Here is a 24352-nt window from a genome sequence, read left to right on the forward strand (position 1 = left end):
CTCGCCGCCTGGATGTACTCCAGGTTACAGTGGTCGGTCCAGATGAGAAAAGGGTGTCGTGCCCCCTCAAGCCAATGTCTCCACACCTTCAGGGCTCTTACCACAGCCAGCAACTCCCTGTCCCCCACATCATAGTTACGCTCCGCCTGGCTCAGAGAGAAAAAAGCACTGGGGCAAAGTTTGGGGGGCGCGCCCGAGCGCTGTGATAGCACGGCTACCACCCCAGCCTCGGACGCATCCACCTCCACTATGAATGGCAAAGAGGGATCCGGGTGCGCCAGGACTGGAGCATCGGTAAACAGAGCCTTCAGCCAACTAAAAGCCCTGTCCGCCTCCGCTGACCACTGCAACCGCACCGGGCCCCCCTTCATCAGTGTGGTAATGGGAGCCGCCACCTGCCCAAAGCCCCGGATAAACCTCCAGTAGTGATTGGCAAACCCCAAGAACCGCTGCACCTCCTTCACCGTGGTGGGAGTCGGCCAATTACGCACGGCCGAAATGCGGTCACATTCCATCACCACCCCGGATGTGGAAATGCGATACCCAAGGAAAGAGACGGCTTGTTTGGAGAACTCACATTTCTCAGCCTTGACGTATAGGTCATGCTCCAACAGTTGCCCAAGCACTTTGCGCACCAGAGACACATGCGAGGCACGGGTGGTGGAGTAGTTTAGAATGTCGTCAATGTACACCACCACACCCTGACCTAGAAGGTCCCGGAGAATCTCGTCCACAAATGATTGGAAGACAGCGGGAGCATTCTTTAACCCATACGGCATGACAAGGTACTCATAATGGCCAGATGTGGTACTAAATGCAGTTTTCCACTCGTCCCCCTCTCGGATACGCACCAAATTGTACGCACTCCTGAGATCCAGTTTCATGAAGAAGCGCGCCCCGTGAAATGACTCCACCGCCGTGGCGATGAGAGGTAGCGGGTAACAGAACCCCATCGTGATGGAATTTAGACCTCTATAGTCAATGCACGGGCGCAACCCCCCCCTCCCTTTTCTTCACAAAAAGGAAACTCGAGGAGACGGGTGATTTGGATGGCCGAATGTATCCCTGTCTCAAGGACTCAGTGACGTATGTCTCCATAGCCACTGTCTCCTCCTGAGACGGGATACACGTGACTCCGGGAAGTGCAGCGTTCACCTGGAGGTTTATCGCACAGTCTCCTCATCGATGGGGTGGTAATTGAGTCGCCTTTGTTTTACTGAAGGCGATAGCCAAATCGGCATACTCTGAGGGAATGTGCATGGTAGAGACTTGGTCTGGACTCTCCACCGTCGTCGCAGAGATGGAAACCCCTAAACATCTGCCCGAGCACTCCTTCGACCACCCCTTAAGAGCCCTCTGTCTCCACGAAATCTTAGGGTTGTGAGTGGCTAGCCAGGGGATCCCTAGCACCACCGGAAATGCCGGGGAATCAATGAGAAAGAGACGGATACTCTCGTCATGACCCACCCGCATTACCATGACCAGTGGCACAGTGACCTCCCTGACCAGCCCTAACCCTAGTGGTCGACTGTCTAAGGCGTACACGGGGAAGGGTTGGTCTAACTGAACTAGGGGAATCCCTAACTTACTGGCGACCCCACGGTCCATAAAACTCCCCGCTGCGCCTGAATCGACTAGCGCCTTAAGCCGGGAGTGAGGAGAAAATTCAGGGAAGGAAACTAACACATACATGTGACTGACAGGGGGCTCTGGGTGAGGCGGGTGCTGACTCACCTGAGATGTCGAAGGAGTGCTCTGCCTGCCGTCTGGACTCCCGGGCGAGCTCCTCCAGCACCGGTCGGCAGTGTACCCTCTGCGACCACAGTGGGTGCAGGAGAGGGCTCCCCCTCCAGTCTTCCTGGCTGCAGCCCCCCCCTATCTCCATAGGCGTGGGAGCAGGAGGGCTAGGAGGTGGAACGAGCAGGGCCCGGTTCGGACGCCCGCGGGCGGCCAGCAGCTTGTCCAGTCGGATGGACAGATCTATCAGCTGGTCCGGGGTGCTAGTGGTGTCCCGACATGCTAACTCACGGCGGATGTCCTCCCTCAAACTACAACGGTAGTGATCTATCAGGGCCCTCTCATTCCACTCATTCCAGGGCCCTCCATATGTCCAGGAGACACAAGTCCGTGAACACACGTAATTTTAATAAATAATCCACACGTGCCAAGAAAACAGGTAAGGCAGGGCAGAGCAACACAAATGCCCAAATAACAACCTGCACGCAGCGTAGGGACGCAGCCCAAAACACGCTGCCACAATACCCACAGGCAGAGGGAAAAAACACCTGCACCTCAGAACAAACACAATGACGAAAAATAATCACGCACAAAGAACAAACCTACACAGAACGACTAAATAACCCTCCCCCACTAATGAACTAATACTAAACAGGTGCCAACTAAACTAGACCTGACCAACAGAAAATAAAAGAGGATCGGTGGCAGCTAGTAGGCCGGCGACGACGACTGCCGAGCGCCGCCCGGGCGAGGAGGGGCGCCACCTTCCGTCGATGTTGTGACAGTGAGATGTTTGGTATGTTTGGTCTAACGGACATTCACCTCCTTTAGTCTGCTCTGGAATTTCTGTCCACTCTCTTCAGATCTCCTGTTCCACACTGAACAATGATGAAAGGAATGTTTTATTTAGATATATCATGATTTATGACCCATGCTGTGAACGTTAACCAGATATTTGGACTGCTTGTCATGTTCCATACTAAGATATGATGTAGAATATGAAGTAGGATGGATGATTGGCTGTGAAGCAGGCTTGGGGTCAAATCCATTTCAATTCAGGAAGTAGACTGACATTCAAATTATGTTCAATGGTTTACTTTCTGAAGTGACTGGCATTTTAAATGGAATTGACACCAACCCTGCTGTGAAGTCTCATAAGTCCTTCTGTTTGTCTTGTTGATTCAACTCTATCGCCCCCCTGTCTCTGACCCCTGGCACCCTGTAGCGGAGAGCTGAGTCTGGGCTAAGATTTGTGGTGTCTACAGTGCCTTCAGAAAGTATTCATACCCCTTGACTTATTCCACATTTTGTTGTGTTACTGCCTGAATTCAAAATTGATAAAAAAAATAATTATTATCACCGATCGACACACAATACCCCATAATGACAAACTCAAAACATGTTTTGACATTTGTTGAAAATGAAATACAGAATTAAAAAATATATTTTTTATACAAAACATACAAATGACAACATACAGACGCACCCAAACATGATTGTTTTACCTTTATTTTACCAGGTAAGTTGACTGAGAACACATTCTCATTTATAGCAACGACCTGGGGAATAGTTAAGGGGAGAGGAAGGGGGACGACTGAGGCAATTGGAAGCTGGGGATGATTAGGTGGTCAGATTGGAAATTTAGCCAGGACAGCGGGGTTAAAACCTCTACTCTTACGATAAGTTCCATGGGATCTTTAGTGACCACAGAGAGTCAGGTCCCCTACACAGGGCAATGTCCCATATCACTGCCCTGGGGCATTGGGATATATACTGCTCAAAAAAATAAAGGGAACACTTAAACAACACATCCTAGATCTGAATGAAAGAAATAATCTTATTAAATACTTTTTTCTTTACATAGTTGAATGTGCTGACAACAAAATCACACAAAAATAATAAATGGAAATCCAATTTATCAACCCATGGAGGTCTGGATTTGGAGTCACACTCAAAATTAAAGTGGAAAACCACACTACAGGCTGATCCAACTTTGATGTAATGTCCTTAAAACAAGTCAAAATGAGGCTCAGTAGTGTGTGTGGCCTCCACGTGCCTGTATGACCTCCCTACAACACCTGGGCATGCTCCTGATGAGGTGGCGGATGGTCTCCTGAGGGATCTCCTCCCAGACCTGGACTAAAGCATCCGCCAACTCCTGGACAGTCTGTGGTGCAACGTGGCGTTGGTGGATGGAGCGAGACATGAAGTTCCAGATGTGCTCAATTGGATTCAGGTCTGGGGAACGGGCGGGCCAGTCCATAGCATCAATGCCTTCCTCTTGCAGGAACTGCTGACACACTCCAGCCACATGAGGTCTAGCATTGTCTTGCATTAGGAGGAACCCAGGGCCAACCGCACCAGCATATGGTCTCACAAGGGGTCTGAGGATCTCATCTCGGTACCTAATGGCAGTCAGGCTACCTCTGGCGAGCACATGGAGGGCTGTGCGGCCCCCCAAAGAAATGCCACCCCACACCATGACTGACCCACCGCCAAACCGGTCATGCTGGAGGATGTTGCAGGCAGCAGAACGTTCTCCACGGCGTCTCCAGACACTGTCACGTCTGTCACGTGCTCAGTGTGAACCTGCTTTCATCTGTGAAGAGCACAGGGCGCCAGTGGCGAATTTGCCAATCTTGGTGTTCTCTGGCAAATGCCAAACGTCCTGCACGGTGTTGGGCTGTAAGCACAACCCCCACCTGTGGACGTCGGGCCCTCATAATACCCTCATGGAGTCTGTTTCTGACCGTTTGAGCAGACACATGCACATTTGTGGCCTGCTGGAGGTCAATTTGCAGGGCTCTGGCAGTGCTCCTCCTGCTCCTCCTTGCACAAAGGTGGAGGTAGCGGTCCTGCTGCTGGGTTGTTGCCCTCCTACGGCCTCCTCCACATCTCCTGATGTACTGGCCTGTCTCCTGGTAGCGCCTCCATGCTCTGGACACTACGCTGACAGACACAGCAAACCTTCTTGCCACAGCTCGCATTGATGTGCCATCCTGGATGAGCTGCACTACCTGAGCCACTTGTGTGGGTTGTAGACTCCGTCTCATGCTACCACTAGAGTGAAAGCACCGCTAGCATTCAAAAGTGACCAAAACATCAGCCAGGAAGCATAAGAACTAAGAAGTGGTCTGTGGTCACCACCTGCCGAACCACTCCTTTATTGGGGGTGTCTTGCTAATTGCCTATAATTTCCACCTGTTGTCTATTCCATTTGCACAACAGCATGTGAAATTTATTGTCAATCAGTGTTGCTTCCTAAGTGGACAGTTTGATTTCACAGAAGTGTGATTGACTTGGAGTTACATTGTGTTGTTTAAGTGTTCCCTTTATTTTTTTGAGCAGTGTATATTTTTTAGACTAGAGGAAAGAGTGCCTCCTACTGGCCCTCCAACATCACTTCCAGCAGCATCTGGTCCCCCATCCAGGACCAACCCTGCTTAGCTTCAGAGGCAAGCCTCTCTGTTGCCCATGCACATGTTGCCCATGCACATGTTGCCCATGCACATGTTGCCCATGCACATGTTGCCCATGCACATGTTGCCCATGCACATGTTGCCCATGCACATGTTGCCCATGCACATGTTGCCCATGCACATGTTGCCCATGCACATGTTGCCCATGCACATGTTGCCCATGCACTTTCAACATTTAGATAATAAAGCATTTGGCCTTCCCATTGTGTTACGGATGGAGGATTGGTTGATTTCTGTTTTTTAAGTATATGTTTTTTCAAGATAATTGATGAGAAATGTACTGTCCAACCCATTGGGTGTCTCACTACACCCCATTATGCTATGTCTTATGCCGACAGACGGATTAAAAGTACATTTACATTGTCAGACGTATTACAATACATTCAACTTTCTCACTCTGAATGGCACTATACCTCTCCCTACTTGCTATATAAGAGAATGTGTGGTTTCCCTCCGTCCCCTAAGAGATCCAGAGGAAAACATAGAAAACAGAGATAATTCTGTCAATATCGGAAGGATCATAAATCAACATTTTGGAGTATCTTCATCCATTGTCCAACTGTTGCATTTATGAGAATTGTTTTTTAAACATTTTAACAATTTCGATGACCGTTGCAACTGGAGAGGTAAGGGCCAGGCTGAGACTGATTTGTGGTGTCTACCTCTCTCTACTCTCTAAAGTTCCAGAGGAAAAAACACGCTCAGACAGGCCGTTAGCAGATTAGCTTTCTTGGTTCGATGTAGTTTTTTTAGAGCACATTTCCCTAGAACAGTAGTGTACATAGATCCATTTCAGGGTAATCCATATCAGTTAGACCCCATTTGTGTTTTGAAACCAATGAAGAGGTGCAGGCTGGGTAGGCTCTCTGTTCCACCTGGCTAAGCAGGAATGCAGTAGGCCAGGGTGGGAAAGAAGCAGGGGAGTGCAATCGAGGGTTCAGAGAAACACGATCCCGGTGCAGCTTGTGTGTCAGGCAGCTCAGGCAGTCCGACCCAACTGGCCCAGGCCTCACACACACACACACACACACACACACACACACACACACACACACACACACACACACACACACACACACACACACACACACACACACACACACACACACACACACACCCTATAAATGTGGGTGGTGATATGTCACACTGTAGGGGGAGGGCATGGAGGAGGTAGGGGGGAGAAGGTATGGAGAGGGATGAGGAGAAGCACATACTCCTTGATCTGGGAGTTATTTACAGAACATTCGTTCTGCTCTCCAAGTTGTTTATGAAGGGAGACATGTGATGCGGTAAATCGTTAAGCAGAACATTTTCATGCACGTGGGTGGACTCCCTGATTTAACTACTCCCTGGTTTAACTTTATGTACAGTATGTCTCTGTGAGCAGCTGAATGGAGGGCTGTATGGAATGCCCTACACCCGACCAATCGTTGTACCTGACCTGTCTATGTGTTGTCAAATAAATTTTGTTTTAAATGTTTACCCATATAATTCCTATAATTCCGGGCCAAGATGGCAGATTTTTGTCCATTCTAGTGTTCTATTTAATTCTGTGTGTTTACCCTGAACAGACAATAAAGCTTCAGAACATTAAACATTTGAACTTTGAACTCTGCGTCCTCCAGGTCTGAAGGAGAAGTGTGTGGACAGCCTGGTGTTTGAGACCCTCATCCCCAAGCCCATGACCCAACACTACATCAGCCTGCTGCTCAAGCACCGCCGCCTCATTATGTCTGGGCCCAGTGGCACTGGCAAGACCTACCTCACTTCTCGCCTGGCAGAGTACCTAGTGGACCGCAGCGGTCGAGACCTCAACGACGGCATTGTGGTCACCTTCAACATGCACCGCCAGTCTTGCAAGGTGGGGACAGGATAGTGTGTGCCATACGGTAACGGGGTTCCTCACTCCTAGTTCTGGAGAGGAGCTACGGGCTGAGCAGCTAATTATTAAAGGCCCAGTGCAGTCAAAAATGTTATTTACCTGTGTTTTAAATATATTTCCACCCTATGAGGTTGGAATAACATTGTGAAAATGATATTGGCCTTTTAGTGTAAGAGTGTAAGAGCTATTTGAAAATAAGTTAATAGACCAATAAGAAAGATTATTTCCAAACCTCTCTGCCAATCAATAAATAAAATGTATTCATAAAGCCCTTTTTACATCAGTAGATGACACACAGTGCTTATACAGAATCCCAGCCTGAAACCTCAAAGAGCAAGCAATTTGGTATTTTATTAGGATCCCCATTAGCTGTTGTGAAGGCAGCAGCCACTCTTCCTGGGGTCCAAACAAAGCATGAAACATGACATAATACAGAACATGAATAGACAAGAACAGCTCAAGGACAGAACTACATCAATTAAAAAATGGCACAAATAGCCTACATATCAATAAAGGCACACAATATCTAGGTCAAACGGGGGAGAGGCGTTGTGCCGTGAGGTGTCGCTTTATTTTTTTAAACCAGGTTTGCTGTTCATTTGAGCAATATGAGATGGAAGGGAGTTCCATGCAATAATGGCTCTATATAATACTGTACGCTTTCTTTAATTTGTTCTGGATTTGTGGACTGTGAAAAGACCTCTGGTCGCACATCTGGTGGGGTAAATGTGTGTGTGTGTGTCAGAGCTGTGCAGATGTGGAAGCTTGGTGGCTAGGAAAAACTCCCTAGAAACACAGGAACCTAGGAACCAGGCTGTGAGGAGTGGCCAGTCCTCTTCTGGCTGTGCCCGGTGGAGATTATAAGAGTACAGGGCCATTAAGGCCAGATCGTTCTTCAAGATGTTCATAGATGACCAAGCAGGGTCAAATAATAATCACAGTCGTTGTAGAGGGTGCAACAGGTCAGCACCTCAGTAGTAAATGTCAGTTGACTTTTCATAGCCGAGCATTCAAAGGTTGAGACAGTAAGAGCGGTATAGAGAGGGTCGAAACAGTAGGTCCGGGATAAGGTAGCTTATCCGGTGAACAGGTCAGGGTTTCATAGCCACAGGCTGAACAGCAGAAACTGGAGCAGCAACATGGCCAGGTAGACTGGGCATGGGGACAGACAAGAGTCATCAGGCCAGGCAGTAGGGAGGGGGAGAAAGGGAGCGGGGGAGAGAAAGAGAGAGATATTAGACTGGCATATAGACTATTGCAGCATAGATACTGGAGACTGAGACGGAGGGGATCGGGGGACACTATGGCCGCATCCGGCGATACCCCCGGACAGGGCCAACCAGGCAGGATATAACCCCACTCAAGGCGAGTATAGCGAAAAAAGCCTGGCACGACGGGATGCACACTTCTTAGGGACAGCAGGGGATTGCACTAGCAAGCCAGTGACTCAGCCCCTGTAATAGGGCCAGAGGCATATAATCCCGATGGAGAGAGGGGAGCTAATATGATACATTTGTGTGTTCTAGTCAAGATTCTAGCAGACGTATTTAGCACTAGCTGAAGTTTATTCAGTGCTTTATCTGTGCAGCCGGAGAGTAGAACATTGCAGTAGTCTAATCTTGAAGTGACAAAAGGATGGATTAGCTTTTCTGCATCATTTTTAAACAAAAGGTTTCAGATTTTGCAATGTTACGAAGCTGGAAAAAAATTGGCTCTTCAAATATATACCGTACCAGTCAAAAGTTTGAACACACTTCTCATTCAAGGGTTTTTCTTTATTTTTACTATTTCTGCATTGTAGAATTATAGTGAAGACATCGAAACTATGAAATAACACATATGGAATCAGGTAGTAACCAAAAAAAGTGTTAAACAAGTAAAAATATATTTTATGTTTGAGATTCTTAAAAGTTGCCACTCTTTGCCTTGATGACAGCTTTGCACACTCTTGGCATTCTCTCAACCAGCTTCACTTGCTTTTCCAACAGTCTTGAAGGAATTCCCACATATGCTGATCACTTGTTTCCTGCTTTTCCTTCACTCTGCGGTCCAACTCATCCCAAACCATCTCAATTTGGTTGAGGTTGGGGGATTGTGGAGGCCAGGTCATCTCCATCACTCTCCTTCTTGGTCAAATAGCCCTTACACAGCCTGGAGGTGTGTTGGGTCATTGTCCTGTTGAAATACAAATGATAGTCCCACTAAATGCAAACCAGATGGGAAGACATATATCTGCAGAATGCTGTGGTAGCCATGCTGGTTAAGTGTGCCTTGAATTCTAAATAAATCACAGACAGTGTCACCAGCAAAGCACCGCCACACCATCACACCACCTCCTCCATGCTTCACAGTGGGAACCACTCATGCGGAGATCATCCGTTTACCCAGCTGATTTTGAGATGCGTCTGTTACTTGAACTCTGTGAAGCATTTATTTGGGCTGCAATTTCTGAGGCTGATAACTCTAATGAACATATCCTCTGCAGTACAGGTAACTCTGAATCTTCCTTTTCTGTGGCGGTCCTCATCAGAGCCAGTTTCATCATAACGCTTGATCTTCATGTCTTAAAGTAATGATGGACTGTCATTTCTCTTTGCTTATTTGAGCTGTTCTTGCCATAATATGGACTTGGTCTTTTACCAAATAGAGCTATCTTCTGTATACCAACCATACCTTTACACAACACAACCGATTGGGTCAAACACCTTAACTTTTAAGAACGCACACCTGTTAATTGAAATGCATTCCAGGTGACTACCTCATGAAGCTGGTTGAAAGAATGCCAAGAGTGTGCAAAGCTGTCATCTAGGCAAAGGGTGGCTATTGGAAGAATCTCAATAAAATAAATCGACATCAACTAACAGTTCCGTAAGGACACAAGGACTATATGAAAAACAACTACACACGAAGAAAAAAACCCTACTTAAATATGATCTCTAATCAGAGGCAACGAGATTCAGCTGCCTCCAATTAGAGATCAACCCAAAATACACAACATAGAAATATAAGAACTAGAATAAACACATAGAAAGAGATAACATAGAACATAAACCAAAAACCCCAAAACAAACACCCCCTGCCACGCCCTGACCAAACTACAATAACAAATAACCCCTTTTACTGGTCAGGATGTGACAGTCTGCCAGATCGGATGCAGTAGGGATGACCAGCAATGTTCTCTTGGTAAGTGTGTGAATTGGACAATTTTCCTGTCAAAATGTAACAAGTACGTTTGTGTGTCAGGGAAAATGTATGGAGTAAAAAGTATATTATTTTCTTTCGGAATGTAGTGAAGTAAAAGTTGCCAAAAAATATAAATAGTAAAGTAATGTACAGATACCCCCCAAAAAATACTTAAGTAGTACTTTAAAGTATTTTTACTGAAGTATTTTATACCACTGCCCAAATGCCTTCACACCAGTACATTAGTATACTTTAAATACTGTTACACACGCACTTATCACATAGTATTCCATACATAAGTTAATGCCATGCAACCTAAGTTGAAATCTGTGTGAGGTGCACATGTACAGTAAAGTCGTGGCCAAAAGTTTTGAGAATGACACAAATATTAATTTTCACAAAGTTTGCTGCTTCAGTGTCTTTAGATATTTTTTCAGGTGTTACTATGGAATACGGAAGTATAATTACAAGCATTTCATAAGTGTCAAAGGCTTCTATTGACAATTACATGAAGTTGATGCAAAGAGTCAACATTTGCAGTGTTGACCCTTCTTTTTCAAGACCTCTGCAATCCGCCCTGGCATGCTGTCAATTAACTTCTGGGCCACATCCTGACTGATGGCAGCCCATACTTGCAGAATCAATGCTTGGAGTTTGTCAGAATTTGTGGGGTTTTGTTTGTCCACCCGGCTCTTGAGGATTGACCACAAGTTCTCAATGGGATTAAGGTCTGGGGTGTTTCCTGGCCATGGACCCAAAATATAGATGTTCTGTTCCCCGAGCCACTTAGTTATCACTTTTGCCTTATGGCAAGGTGCTCCATCATGTTGGAAAAAAGGCATGTTCGTCACCAAACTGTTCCTGGATGGTTGGGAAAAGTTGCTCTCGGAGGATGTGTTGGTACCATTCTTTATTCATGGCTGTGTTCTTAGGCAAAATTGTGAGTGAGCCCACTCCCTTGGCTGAGAAGCAACCCCACACATGAAGGGTCTCAGGATGCTTTACTGTTGGCATGATACAGGACTGATGGTAGCGCTCACCTTGTCTTCTCCGGACAAGCTTTTTTCCGGATGCCCCAAACAATCGGAAAGGGGATTCATCAGAGAAAATGACTTTACCCCAGTCCTCAGCAGTCCAATCCCTGTACCTTTTGCAGAATATCAGTCTGTCCCTGACGTTTTTCCTGGAGAGAAGTGGCTTCTTTGCTGCCCTTCTTGACACCAGGCCACCCTCCAAAAGTCTTCGCCTCACTGTGCGTGCAGATGCACTCGCACCTGCCTGCTACCATTCCTGAGCAAGCTCTGTACTGGTGGTGCCCCGATCCTGCAGCTGAATCAACTTTAGGAGACAGTCCTGGCGCTTGCTGGACTTTCTTGGGCGCCCTGAAGCCTTCTTCACAACAATTGACTCGCTCTCCTTGAAGTTCTTCATGATCCGATAAATGGTTGATTTAGGTGCAATCTTACTGGCATCAATATCCTTGCCTGTGAAGCCGTTTTTGTGCAAAGCAATGATGACGGCACGTGTTTCCTTGCAGGTAACCATGTTTGACAGAGGAAGAACAATGATTCCAAGCACCACCCCCCTTTTGAAGCTTCCAGTCTGTTATTCGAACTCAATCAGAGTGATCTCCAGCCTTGTCCTCGTCAACACTCACACCTGTGTTAACGAGAGAATCACTGACATGATGTCAGCTGGTCCTTTTGTGACAAGGCTGAAATGCAGTGGAAATGTTTTTGGGGGATTCAGTTAATTTGCGTGGCAAAGAGGGACTTTGCAATTCATCTGATCACTCTTCATAACATTCTGGAGTATATGCAAATTGTCATCATACAAACTGAGGCAGCAGACTGTGAAAATGTATATTTGTGTCATTCTCAAAACTTTTGGCCACGACTGTACATAAACAGATGCATGCAACATATATTTATGTGGCGGACACTTGATACGGTCACATGATATTGTTGTGGTATGTCACAAAATCATGTTACGACTACACATAGCAAAATATTGATATATAAAATTAATATTGATAAGTCTTGCTAAGTGGCTGGATCTCTACAGAAGGTGTAAATGGTGCAGCCAAATGGTTACTTGCATAGTAGAAATATCAGAAATAGATAGTGTCAATATAAATCAAATAATATACAGTATGTACAAGAACTATTAATAACAATATTGGTGATAAACGAGGTAGTTATATGCATACAATCAGGGGTAAAGTGGCTGAGCAGCAGGGTAAAGAAATAGTAGCAGCAGCGTATGGCGTGTGTGTTAGGAGAGAGCCTGTTTCTGTCCTGCCCTTGACTTTGGTGCAGTGCATGTGATGTCCATAGCCTCTTCGTCGCAAAACTCCCTGATCTTGTCAAAAAGATGGTTTGTCTAGCTGTGTCCAGTCCAGGTGGTGCTTGTACAGGCAGACAATTTTTCGGAGGAAGGATGTCAGCGTTGCGCAGCAGATAAAACCTGGTCCCGACAGTCCGAATGCTCCTTGGCGACAACACCAGGCTCCAGGGCATCGAAGCTGTAAAACAGGGTATAACAACAACAACTGGTACTGCTTGATCTGTGGCAGCAGCCTGAAGTACAGAGTCAGAAGTTGTTGCCAGCCATAGCTTTCCACCAGCACCGTACCATCCTCCAGTCCAACCAGCTGTGGGCTGTTGACCCTATCACAGTGCTGTCCTTCACAACACCAGCAATCTCAGACAAGTGTTCACTCTAGTCTTTCTGAAGCGCTGCTTGATGAGGCCGAAGCACCAGTCAGAGGCAAACTTGGTGTGGCCTGTGATCAGGAAGTGAAGGTCCAGACTGTGGTGGAGCTTTTGCATGGTCCGCCAGGCACAATACCAGAGCACAAACTTGTTCTTATTTTGGCCATTGCAGTTATCACAATTCAGGTCCACACGTGTTTCCCCAACTCCGTAGTTGGTGAAGATATGGTGCATATAGTTGATGACTGCGCTGCTGCCTTTGCTCGCTTGGGCCAGCTCTCTTTTTGATGGGAGGCATTAGACTATTCTCCTTGTATGACTGGTGGAGGAGAGGTGTGTTCTACTGATGCTGAAAGACAAATTCCAGATACAAATATTTTAGCGTTATTATACAACAGATGCAAAATGGCATTCTGAGATAACATCACTACACACAGTTCATACACATAATGTTAGCTAGCAAGCCAGCCATCGAACTTCAGCTGGCTAGCTAACAGCAAGCTTTAACTAACAATACAAACCGATTGTCATAGCTAGCTACAGTTAACCAAATAGGTTAATTGTGCGCTAGTTAGCATTAGGCTATACCTAACAATGCGAAATGGCATTCTGAGAAAACATCACTAACGTTACACACACTTCATACACGTAAGTTAATGTTAGCTAGCAAGCCAGCCATCTAACTTCAGCTAATGTTAGCTAGGTAACAGCAAGCTTTAACTTGGGGTCTTTTGTTTGGGCATGTCACATTAACGTTGGCTAGCTAAAAAATGAACTATGATCCCAATCCATAGAATAACGTTACTAGCAATACAGACCAATTGTCATACAGTACCTTGCTAAAGTTAACCAAATAGGTTCAATGTTAGCTAGGTAACAGCAAGCTTTAACTTGGGGTCTTTTGTTTGGGCATGTCACATTAACGTTGGCTAGCTAAAAAATGAACTATGATCCCAATCCATAGAATAACGTTACTAGCAATACAGACCAATTGTCATACAGTACCTTGCTAAAGTTAACCAAATAGGTTCAATGTTAGCTAGCAAGCCAACCATAGAACTCCAGCTGGCTAGCTAACAGCGATCTTTAACTTACAATGAAAACAACTTTCTGACAAAATTAGAAACTTATAATATCTGAAACTGTAGCTAGATTCTTACTCGTATACATGGATGAAAGCTTCACGGCAGACTGCAACACCTTTTATTAAAATAAGAAGTCCTGTGTCATTTCCGTTTAGTTTGCACAGCTTGTTTGGCCCGTTCAAAACTCTGTAAACTTCTTCCGTGACAAGTGTTGATCACCGTTTCTTCCCCATCACTGTCATCAGAAGACTCTACAATGTCTTCTTCAACTAAAATGTTTTTACCCAAATCAGGGATTTCCTCATCGTCTGATTCATTTTCAGAGTAAGAGTCAACATGGCACGATTGTCATCCAAAAAGTAGTCCATCACAACTTTTTCTCAGACTGTTGTCGATAGCACCTGATAAATTAAGGGCAGCAACGTTATTGAGAGCAGTAGCAACATATTTGCAGTTCTCCATGGCTAACATTATTTATCTTTAAAAAAAACTGCAGTAGAAAGGATTATCTATTCATAACGAGCAGCTCATTTTATCGACACAAGATGCTACACCGCAGACCAATCAAACGTATCTCTCAGCATGTCCAGCCCACTCATTATCTCACACAATCATGGCTAGCGGGAAGGTCCCTGGCTTTTTCTTTGGCTAAACCAACTAGGCTCGTAATTTAACAACTTTTTTTCGTATTTACAGATGGCATAAAAGTTTTGTTATTAAGGCACATGAAAGTTCACATACTGTATTTGAGAAGGCCAAAAAATGCATTTTGATTAAAAAACATGTTTTATGTTCAAATGGCTCTCCAGTGAAGTCGTGACTTGCGACATACACCTAGTTTCCTGAATCGGGTCACAAATGGTCTATTGATTCTGTATCCTCACAACAAAATATGCAGAGTTAAAATAGCATCTGCATTGGCACTAACTAAACATTTACCTCTAATCGTCAGGTGTGTTAGTGTTGGGCTGGCAGAAAAGGCTTGTACACCTTACAGTTCAGGACCAACAGAAAGCTGGTTTCGGGTTTGTGATTTAATATCACCATACATCAATAACATGACCTCTCTCTCACTCCCCTCTCAACAGGATCTCCAGCTCTGCCTGTCCAACCTGGCCAATCAGATTGACCGGGAAACCAGCACTGCTGAAATTCCATTGGTGGTTATCCTGGATGATATACATGATGCCACTTCCATCAGCGAGCTTGTCAACGGGGCCCTCACCTGCAAATACCACAAATGGTGAGCAGACTAACACTGAAATGGAACCTTTTATCAAACATCTAGTACATTATTGTTTCTAATCTGAGCTGTGATGATTCTGTGTTTTATTTCAGTCCTTACATCATTGGAACTACCAACCAGCCGGTGAAGATGACCCCGAACCATGGCCTGCACCTCAGCTTCAGGTGAATGAAGAGACAAATTAAGTTGTTTGTGTGTTTTTTTCTGTGTGCAGGTTTTTGTTCTGACCTAGCCTTTAAAACATCTTATTTAAGGCTACAATATATCCCTGTCATGCATCCAAAGTATGCTTTGATGCATATTTAAATTGGGATGTTGTCAGTCTAATGAATAGGGACAGGGGTTAGAAAATTGGCAATGTAAAACAGTGCCTTCAAAGTATTCATACCCCTTGACTTATTGCATATTTTGTGTTACAGCCTGAATTCAAAATTGATTAAATATGTTTTTCTTCTCACCAATCGACACACTACCCCATCATGACAAAGTGAAAACATTTTTTTTTAAATGTTTGCGTTGGCTTTGAAAATGAAATGCGAAAATATCTCATTTACATAAGTATTCACACCCCTGAGTCTATACATGTTGGAATCACCGTTGGCAGTGATTACAGCTGTGAGTCTTTCTGGGTAAGTCTCTAAGAGCTTTGCACACCTGGATTGTACAATATTTGCACATTCTTAAAAAAATTCTTCAAGCTCTGTCAAGTTGGTTGTTTATCATTGCTAGACAGCCATTTTCAATGTCATTTTGGTACGCAACTCCAGTGTATATTTGGCCTTGTGTTTTAGGTTATGGTCCTGTTGAAAGGTGAATTTGTTTCCCAATGTCTGTTGGAAAGCAGACTGAACCCGGTTTTCCTCTAGGATTTTGCCTGTGCTTAGCTAAATTTTTTTTATTAAATCCATAGTCCTTGCTGATGACAAGCATACCCATAACATGATGCAGCCACCACCATACTTGAAAATTTGAAGAGTGGTACTCATTGATTTGTTGTGTTGGATTTCCTCCAAACATAACACTTTGTATTCAGGACATCATTTTCAGATGTATTTTTTTTGTACAAGCTTCCTTCTTTTCACGCTGTCATTTAGGTTAGTAAGTATTGTGGAGTAACTACAATGTTGTTGATCCATCTTCAGATTTCTCCTTTCACAGCCATTAAACTGTAACTATTTTAAAAAGTCACCATTGGCCTCATGGTGAAATCCCTGAGCAGTTTCCTTCATCTCCTGCAAATGAGTTAGGAAGGACGCTTGTATCTTTGTAGTGACTGGGTGTATTGATACACCATCCAAAGTATAATTAATAACTTCACTATGCTCAAAGGGATATTAAATGTCTCCTTTTTTTTATTTAACCCATTTACCAATATGTGCCCTTCCTTATGAGGCATTGGAAAACCTCCCTGTTCTTTGTGGTTGAATCTGTGATTGAAATTCACTGGTCGACTGAGGGACCATACAGATAATTGTATGTGTGGGTTACAGAGATGAGATAGTCCTTCAAAAATCATGTTAAACACTATTATTGCACACAGAGTGAGTCCATGCAACTTATTGTGACTTGTTAAGACAAATGTTACTCCTGAATTTATTTAGGCTTGCGAAAACAAAAGCGTTGAATACTTATTGACTCAAGACATTTCTAAAAACGTAATTCCACTTTGACATTATGGTGTATTGTGTGTAGGCCAATGACACAGAATCTCAGTTTAATCCACTTTAGATTCAGGCAGTAACACAACACAATTTGGAAAAAAGAGGTGTCAATACTTTCTGAAGGCACTATATATAATAGAAAAGTACTTTATGATACATACAGCATGACCTGACCTTTGACCCTCTCCTGACCCCAAGGATGGTGACATTCTCTAATAATGTGGAGCCAGCCAATGGCTTCCTGGTGCGTTACCTGCACAGGAAGTTGATGGAGGCGGAGGACGAGAGGAGCCTGGCCAACGAGGACCTCCTCAGGGTGCTGGACTGGGTGCCCAAGCTGTGGTACCACCTGCACACCTTCCTGGAGAAACACAGCACCTCTGACTTCCTCATCGGTAGGAAAACATTCTGTTATAACTGGGAAATAATACACAAATATAAAGTTAGGTCACACTTTAATTGGATTGTCCCCTATGGATGATCTACAGATCTAAATCTACATGCTATCCAAATAAAGTGATACCTTAAGTTAGTTCCTGGAGATCTGATTCTTGTCTCTGGGCCATAGACTGTGGGTTTTGATTTGATGTGGTCATTTAATGTTATTTATTCTCTCTCTCTTGCGCTCTCCCTCTCTCTAGGCCCGTGTTTCTTCCTGTCCTGTCCTGTGACTGTGGAGGAGTTCCGCTCCTGGTTCATTGACCTTTGGAACCTCTCCATTATCCCCTACCTGCAGGAAGGAGCCAAGGATGGCATTAAGGTCAGACAGGTTTTACTGTCCTGGTAGATGAATTATAGCCTGGTCCCAGATCTGTTTGTGCTGTACTCCTATGGTCATTGTCACGTCAAACGTTTGGCCTGACGGCACAACCAGATCTGGGACCAGGCTAGGTGAATTGCAGGTAAAGTAAATGGATGGAGCAAAGATCTTGCAAGGAATAACACTCACACTTTTCTTTTCAAACTAGCACTGACTTTGCTGATAACTTCCTTAGAGGAAAAATGGACTTACTATGACTGTGATTTGTAGTTGTCTCACCTAGCTATCTCACCTGTCTAATGCAATAACTGTAAGTCACTCTGTATAAGAGCGTCTGCTAAATTACTAAAACGTTCAATGTGCTCCGAGTATGACGTATTGTGGCTTTGTGCCACAGGTGCATGGTCAGAAGGCGGTATGGGAGGACCCAGTGGAGTGGGTGAGGGGCACCCTGCCCTGGCCCTCAGCCCAACAGGACCAGGCCAAGCTGTTCCACCTGCCTCCCCCCAGCATGACCTCTGGAGGCCCAGGCCAGCCCAGCGAGGCCTCAGCCAGGCCTCTTAATAAGGAGACCCCACCCAGCTCCATGGACACCCTGGACCCTCTGGTGAGACACTCGACTTCCCATATTTGTACCATGGGGTATGCAACTGTGGTCCTGGAGGTCCCCACAGTGTGTGTATGATTTTGTTGTGGTCCAGCAACGATACACTTGATTCACCTACTGTGATAGTGGTCAAATTTGAACAATGTGATTTATTGATTAGTTGAATCAGGTGTGTATAGCACGAGCTGGGCTGGAGCAAAAGCCTGTGGTACCTGTTTCCCAACCCTGCTGTAAAGGCCTTCTCTGGCCTTGTCTGTATCTCAATTCTATTACTGTATGTCCTTGGAAGGTATCGTTGTCACAATACTGTACATTATATAGAGTTAATTTGAAATGCTTCACCTGTTCTGACCCTTTCCATCTCTGTCTGTTGTTCCAGATGGCTATGTTGTTGAAGTTGCAAGAGGCAGCCAACTGCATTGAATCTCCGGACAGAGAAACAATGGACCCCAGCCTCCCTACATTTTGAACATCAACTTCAGCTGTAGACTCAAAACCTAGCCCTTCAAGTAGCCCTAAATATTTACCCCTATGTGAGCTCTAGTATACACAGTTCATAATATTCAGGAACAAAAACTCCATTATAGTTTTCTGCTCCTTTTGGACCTTGTCTTTAATCTCCGCAAACAACAATCACACTACATATGGTTGAATGAGAAGCCATTTTGTTTTGCTGTTTTGAAATTGTATTCAATCATGCCAAGTCATACCAACAGATATTATAGTGAGAGAAAACATTTTGATTTCTTGAAGTAGAGGTTATATTCACAATACACAGTATAAAGTCTCTCTTTCTTTACTGAAGCCTTCTCTCTATCACTGCTACCCTCGATAGAAACAGGTGCTAATTATCTAGATAATAAGTATCACTCTTACTTTAGAAATTAATCCTCATCTCTCATTGGTCTAAGCAAGTGATTCTTCCAACGGCAAATTCAAATGACAAAAAAAAAGCACCATTCTTGCTTGTCAACTTTTGCTCAACAACACCAACATGGCCTGCAGTGTGCATGTAAAATCACGTCAGTTTGAGACCCGTTTTGGCTTATTGGGAAGAGTATGACGGCATGTTGTATGGCTTGTCAGGTTGTATAGTCCTGGTCCTGAATACATATCGATCAATCAATCTTTGAAGGCCAAATCTTAGACATATGCAACTCTTATACATAACCAGGTGAACTTGTTTGACTCTGTGACCAAACATACTGAATGCCTTAATAAATATATTCCTTATGATAACCTCAAGATGAACAGCAGTATACAACAGTGGTGCTTTGCTTTATAACCATCGCCTCAGAGCAGAGTAGTGAGTGCCAGGACATTTACTTTTTGCCCCCACGCATAGTTCAGTGTAGTCCTGCACAGGTCAGTTTTTTGGAGCCGCACCCGCCCCGTCCACATCATTTCCGAGCCTCACCTGATATCCGACATCAGGACAGAATTTTCTCTGCGTAGAGTTGTTCCAAGAGACGATCCGTGACACTCCAAATAACATCAATTTGTTTGACTGTTTTTATGACTCCAGAGTAGTAAGGGAGAGGGGGATACCTAGGAAGTTGTACAACTGAATGCATTCAACTGAAATGTGTCTTCCACATTTACCCCTCAGGCTATTCCCATTCCCTGCAGGAATTAATTTGTCTGTTCAATGTTTGGATAAAATGAAACCATGCCATGAATTAAGGCCTATGTTCTTATTTTCACAATGCAATGCGGCACATTGACAACTCAAATCTCTTTGAATAGGATCCTTTTAATTAGCCTTCTTCTTACTTAACGAAAGCATATAGCCGACATAACAAAACAATACCTTTACATTCAAACGTAAGTAAACATTTCCCATAATTGAATAGGCTGTAGGCTGTAAAAATAGCCTACATTCATTCAGTAGGCTATTGGCTACTCAAACGTTTACCAGCCTCACAGGATTAAACTTTATATGGCCTGCGTATGGTCTAAATAAATGAAAGCCTGAATTATTGTAATAATGAACTTATATTAACTGAATTAACATAAACAAATACCTGCTTGCACTTTTGCAGGCTGTATCCATACCGGGTTGTTGTCCTTGTCTACAATGACTCCAAATCTTTCCAGACCGGGGATTTCACTCACACAGCACCCGTTTCCATGATGGTGTATTCCACCAACATAACCTTTGATAAGAATGTGTTCATTCCACCCGCCAGCTGATTATTTTTTGCAGGTCAACTGTGAGGAACCGTGGGTAGTTCAGGGTTGATTTTAATGTCACTTAACTATATTTGAGGGATAAACAATATGTTCCAGGTAGGCTAGATGATGGGGATCAGGCTTTCATGGTCAAGTGAGAAAACAGGGTTGAACAGAGCAGCACACAGACACATGGTTATTTCCTTATGGTTAATATCTTTACTTATCATTCATTGCAAAATTACAAAATGCTGTCCACTCTAACCAACACATTTAAAGATGTCATCAGTACATTCTAATTTCAGCTTCTGTGGTACTAGTTCCTCATTTTGTTGCAAGCAGCATACATTTTAATTTATTTGACTGAACTGACATACAGACATAGATTTGAAATCCAACTATTTGTTTGAAGATATAAGGCCATGCCAGTACTACCCACATATAAAATCAGGTATTACTAAGAAAGTAATTTTTTGGAATAACGCTTAAGCAACTACTATTTGCGTATAGCTTAGATATTGCTTGGCTTTTATTTTGAATATGGTGAGGTATGGTCTAATCTATTCCACGACATGATTCGGTATAGTTACTTTGCTCAATGCTGTATTTCCAATATCGATTTCAGTTATTTTATCTACACTAGTTGCATGGCGCAAATATCTAATATGCTGAACCAAATACTTTACTGTAATCTTGCATATTCACAGTCTAGTTTGGGGTCAGAGTATAAAAATGCTAAAAAGAATGTACATGTAGATCTTTTACTCAATGCGGTAGCCGTATAACATCGCAGATCATTTAGGTGCTTTCGAATATAGCCTTTTCTTGTAGAAAACATGTATTTAGGCCTATTACCAAGACGGGTGAGTGAACATTATTATTTAGAGTTCTCTGTTGCACCCCACAAATCCTTTTCATCAGACACAGGTTAACTCTGCTATTAACAGTCTTTTGTCTACTGTAGCAACCAATGGTGCTCTCCCCTCTTTTTGACTGGTACTATTGCTTTGCTCATCTTTAGTTTAGGTAATGACCGTTCAGACACACAGCATAAAATAGAAGAAAGGTCTGTTTGCGCATAGCGATGATCAAGGACCACTTCAGAGGCATGGATATATAAAGATAGGTTAATCAAAACAAGGTAGAAGTCAAAGACAATGTACATCTTTGTATAATCGGGTCATTTTAGATTATAGTGGGTTACAGTAGTGTTCTCAAAAGATACAACTGGCCATACTGGCTGATGCTGAAACAATGTAGGAGAATCAGTCTGTGTTTTGGACTCTTCACACTAATGATGTATAATCCCTTTATCATAAGTCACCTGTATATAAAGTGTAATTTAATGTCAGATTGCTTTCTTTGTACAATGGTTATCACAACAGAAAGAAATGTTGCACACTGTCAAAGGTCATTATTAAGCACAGTGCAACTAAACCACTGCGATGAAGTTAAAACATGGTACATTCCCTTTTTACTTCATTTTTTTGTATGCTTTTGCATCAAACTGTTAAATGACTCCATCTGATGACTTGAAGCGAATGGCTTTTGCTGCCTTGTGTGGTCACATTTTTACAAATTGAAAGGAATCCTTGATAAATCATATGTGTGAAAAGATGCCCCTTTGGCCAATCCATTTCACAATGACACCATGGCTGCGTTTTCACAGGCAGCGCAGTTCTAATCTTTTGCCTAATTATTGTAGAAAGAGTTGATCGGATTGGTCAAAAGACCAATAAGTGGAAAAAGATCCGAGCTGGGCTGCCTGTGTAAACTCAGCCTACTAGACCCATATGAACCTTCTGTCATCTTAATGATTCGCCTCATTAACTACTCTGCATTGTTTTACTATTTAGAAGAGTATATTATACCCCGTTATCTATGTATGCAAGCAAACAAATGCCATTCTGCTCATTCTTCATCTCATTCACTGGTCGTTGTGGCTGTTGTGCTGTAGTGGCTGTGCTGTGTGTTTTGCTAACTATCTTTTGTATCAGGACTATGCAGCAACTTCTACTGGTGTTGGCAATTAGAGAAAAAAAAATGGTCAAAATTGTTCTGAAAGCTAACAAACCCAGTCTTGCCCCAGTCTTGCAGTAAGTTGGACCAAATGACGATTATGAGTTAATTTTCCAGGCAGGGTTTGACTATGCCTTAATGTGAATTTTGATGCAAGTGTTGCATTGAGACAGAGTGACCTTTGACAATGGAAGGGATGCTTTGTGTCAAACCTTGGCCCCACGAGACACCACCTGACTTTGGTGGTAAAACCTGGGCTTTAGCTCAGTGGGCTAACATACCCTTGTGGCGCACAGGAAACCCGGGTTTGTACTCAGGTCGGTCACATGAGGGATATGATGTGTAGGTTATAGAGTTTGTTGTCCAAAGGTTTAGGCCTGTATTGCAGTTGGGCACAATTGAATTATTATCTAAGATCATAGTTCAACATAAAAACTTGATTAAAAAAAAAGAATCTAAGATAAATCAATGTTTTTTTATATCAGGGTCTTCAAAAAAAACGTTAACAAATCTGAAGTTCTTGGAAATTAAGTATTTCCACTTGATGAAGGCCAATACAGGTTGCTGAATAGTCATAATTATTTTGCAAAGCTTGTTATTGACTCACAATAAAAATATAAAAACTGTAATAATGGTATCTAATGTCACTGACGGGCAAATGTGATGGATTTTTTTAATGTTGTAAATGCATGCCAAATGAGTGTGTGAACAAAATATGTTATAGCATCAACGTATTGTTAGGGGTTCATTCTATATAGAAAAAGCTTTTTCTTTTTAATATGCTGATATTTGATATTTCTTTTTCTAAGGAATCCTTTGTAAAATTTCATTTATCTATTTTGTACAGGATTTCATAATTGTAAACATTGTAAATAGTTCTGCATACTGTACGCGACAACAATCATTAAGGAAAACAAAAAACTCCATAAAGGCCAATTACAAGATTAATAACTTATCACTCCAGAGATGAGCCCAATACATGGAGAGGTAGGCATGCTTCTGAAATGACATTTTCATCCACCTATCGCTGTTCGTTCCAGTCAATAAAATCATGTCATATATGATTTGTCTCATAATTGCAAAAATACTTCCTTTTAAAATGATGAATACAATTTTGCAATCAAAGAGTGCTTGAGACCTTTAAGAGCGGTCAGTGTGCATTTGGGTTGTGGCCTAATCATCATATCTGTGTATATAAGAGTAATTTATCAGAACAAACACATCAGTGAACTGGAAACTGAGTGAAACACAGGGTAAACCCCCCTGCTCACCTAGGCTACTGTATATGGCAGGGGTGTCAAACTCATTTTGGCCCGGGGGCCGCATTCGTCCTTCATCAAGGTCCAAAGGGCCACACTGAAAATTGGTTATATTTCCTTGCCGTCAAAATTTGTGAGAATTCGTCCTCTATCGTTTTTGGAATATATAATGCTCCCTGACTGTCTAGCTTTCATTTCAGTGATTATTAGCTGGCTGGACACAGTCAAGAAACTGTATGGATGTACAGTTGGTCCATTATCAGTTCTACATAGTTTTGATTTGGTTTTAGTCATTTTTTAAATATATTTAGTTCACCCCCCCACACACATGTTTTTGGGGTAAATATACATAAAGCATTTATATAGATATATTTTTCACAAACCACCCGTGGGCCGGTTGGACCCCCTCTCGGGCCTAATCGTCCCTATTCATACTAGGGTTAGAGCTATTCGGAATCCTTGGGACGTCACTACCCTGAACCCTAACTTTAACCATTTTTACATTGCCACTTCAATGGGGTAATGAAAGTGTTAGGATGTCCCTACTA

General features: G+C 43.4%; 1 protein-coding gene across 2 annotated transcripts in view; it reads left to right on the forward strand.

Moving 5' to 3' along the window:
* LOC115151024 (neuron navigator 1) overlaps positions 1–23609 on the forward strand; it is a 152862-nt gene extending 129253 nt beyond the window's left edge. For both annotated transcript variants that reach the window (XM_029694926.1, XM_029694927.1), the window contains 7 exons: positions 6842–7077; positions 15169–15323; positions 15419–15490; positions 17186–17382; positions 17629–17747; positions 18145–18354; positions 18734–23609. In XM_029694926.1, coding sequence (XP_029550786.1) covers positions 6842–7077; positions 15169–15323; positions 15419–15490; positions 17186–17382; positions 17629–17747; positions 18145–18354; positions 18734–18823 — 1079 coding nt within the window. In that variant the 3' untranslated portion in view covers positions 18824–23609. The remainder of the gene's footprint in view (positions 1–6841; positions 7078–15168; positions 15324–15418; positions 15491–17185; positions 17383–17628; positions 17748–18144; positions 18355–18733) is intronic.
* Positions 23610–24352: the final 743 nt, after the last annotated feature.

Source organism: Salmo trutta, chromosome 16, assembly GCF_901001165.1.
Source record: "Salmo trutta chromosome 16, fSalTru1.1, whole genome shotgun sequence".
Lineage (NCBI taxonomy): Eukaryota > Metazoa > Chordata > Actinopteri > Salmoniformes > Salmonidae > Salmo > Salmo trutta.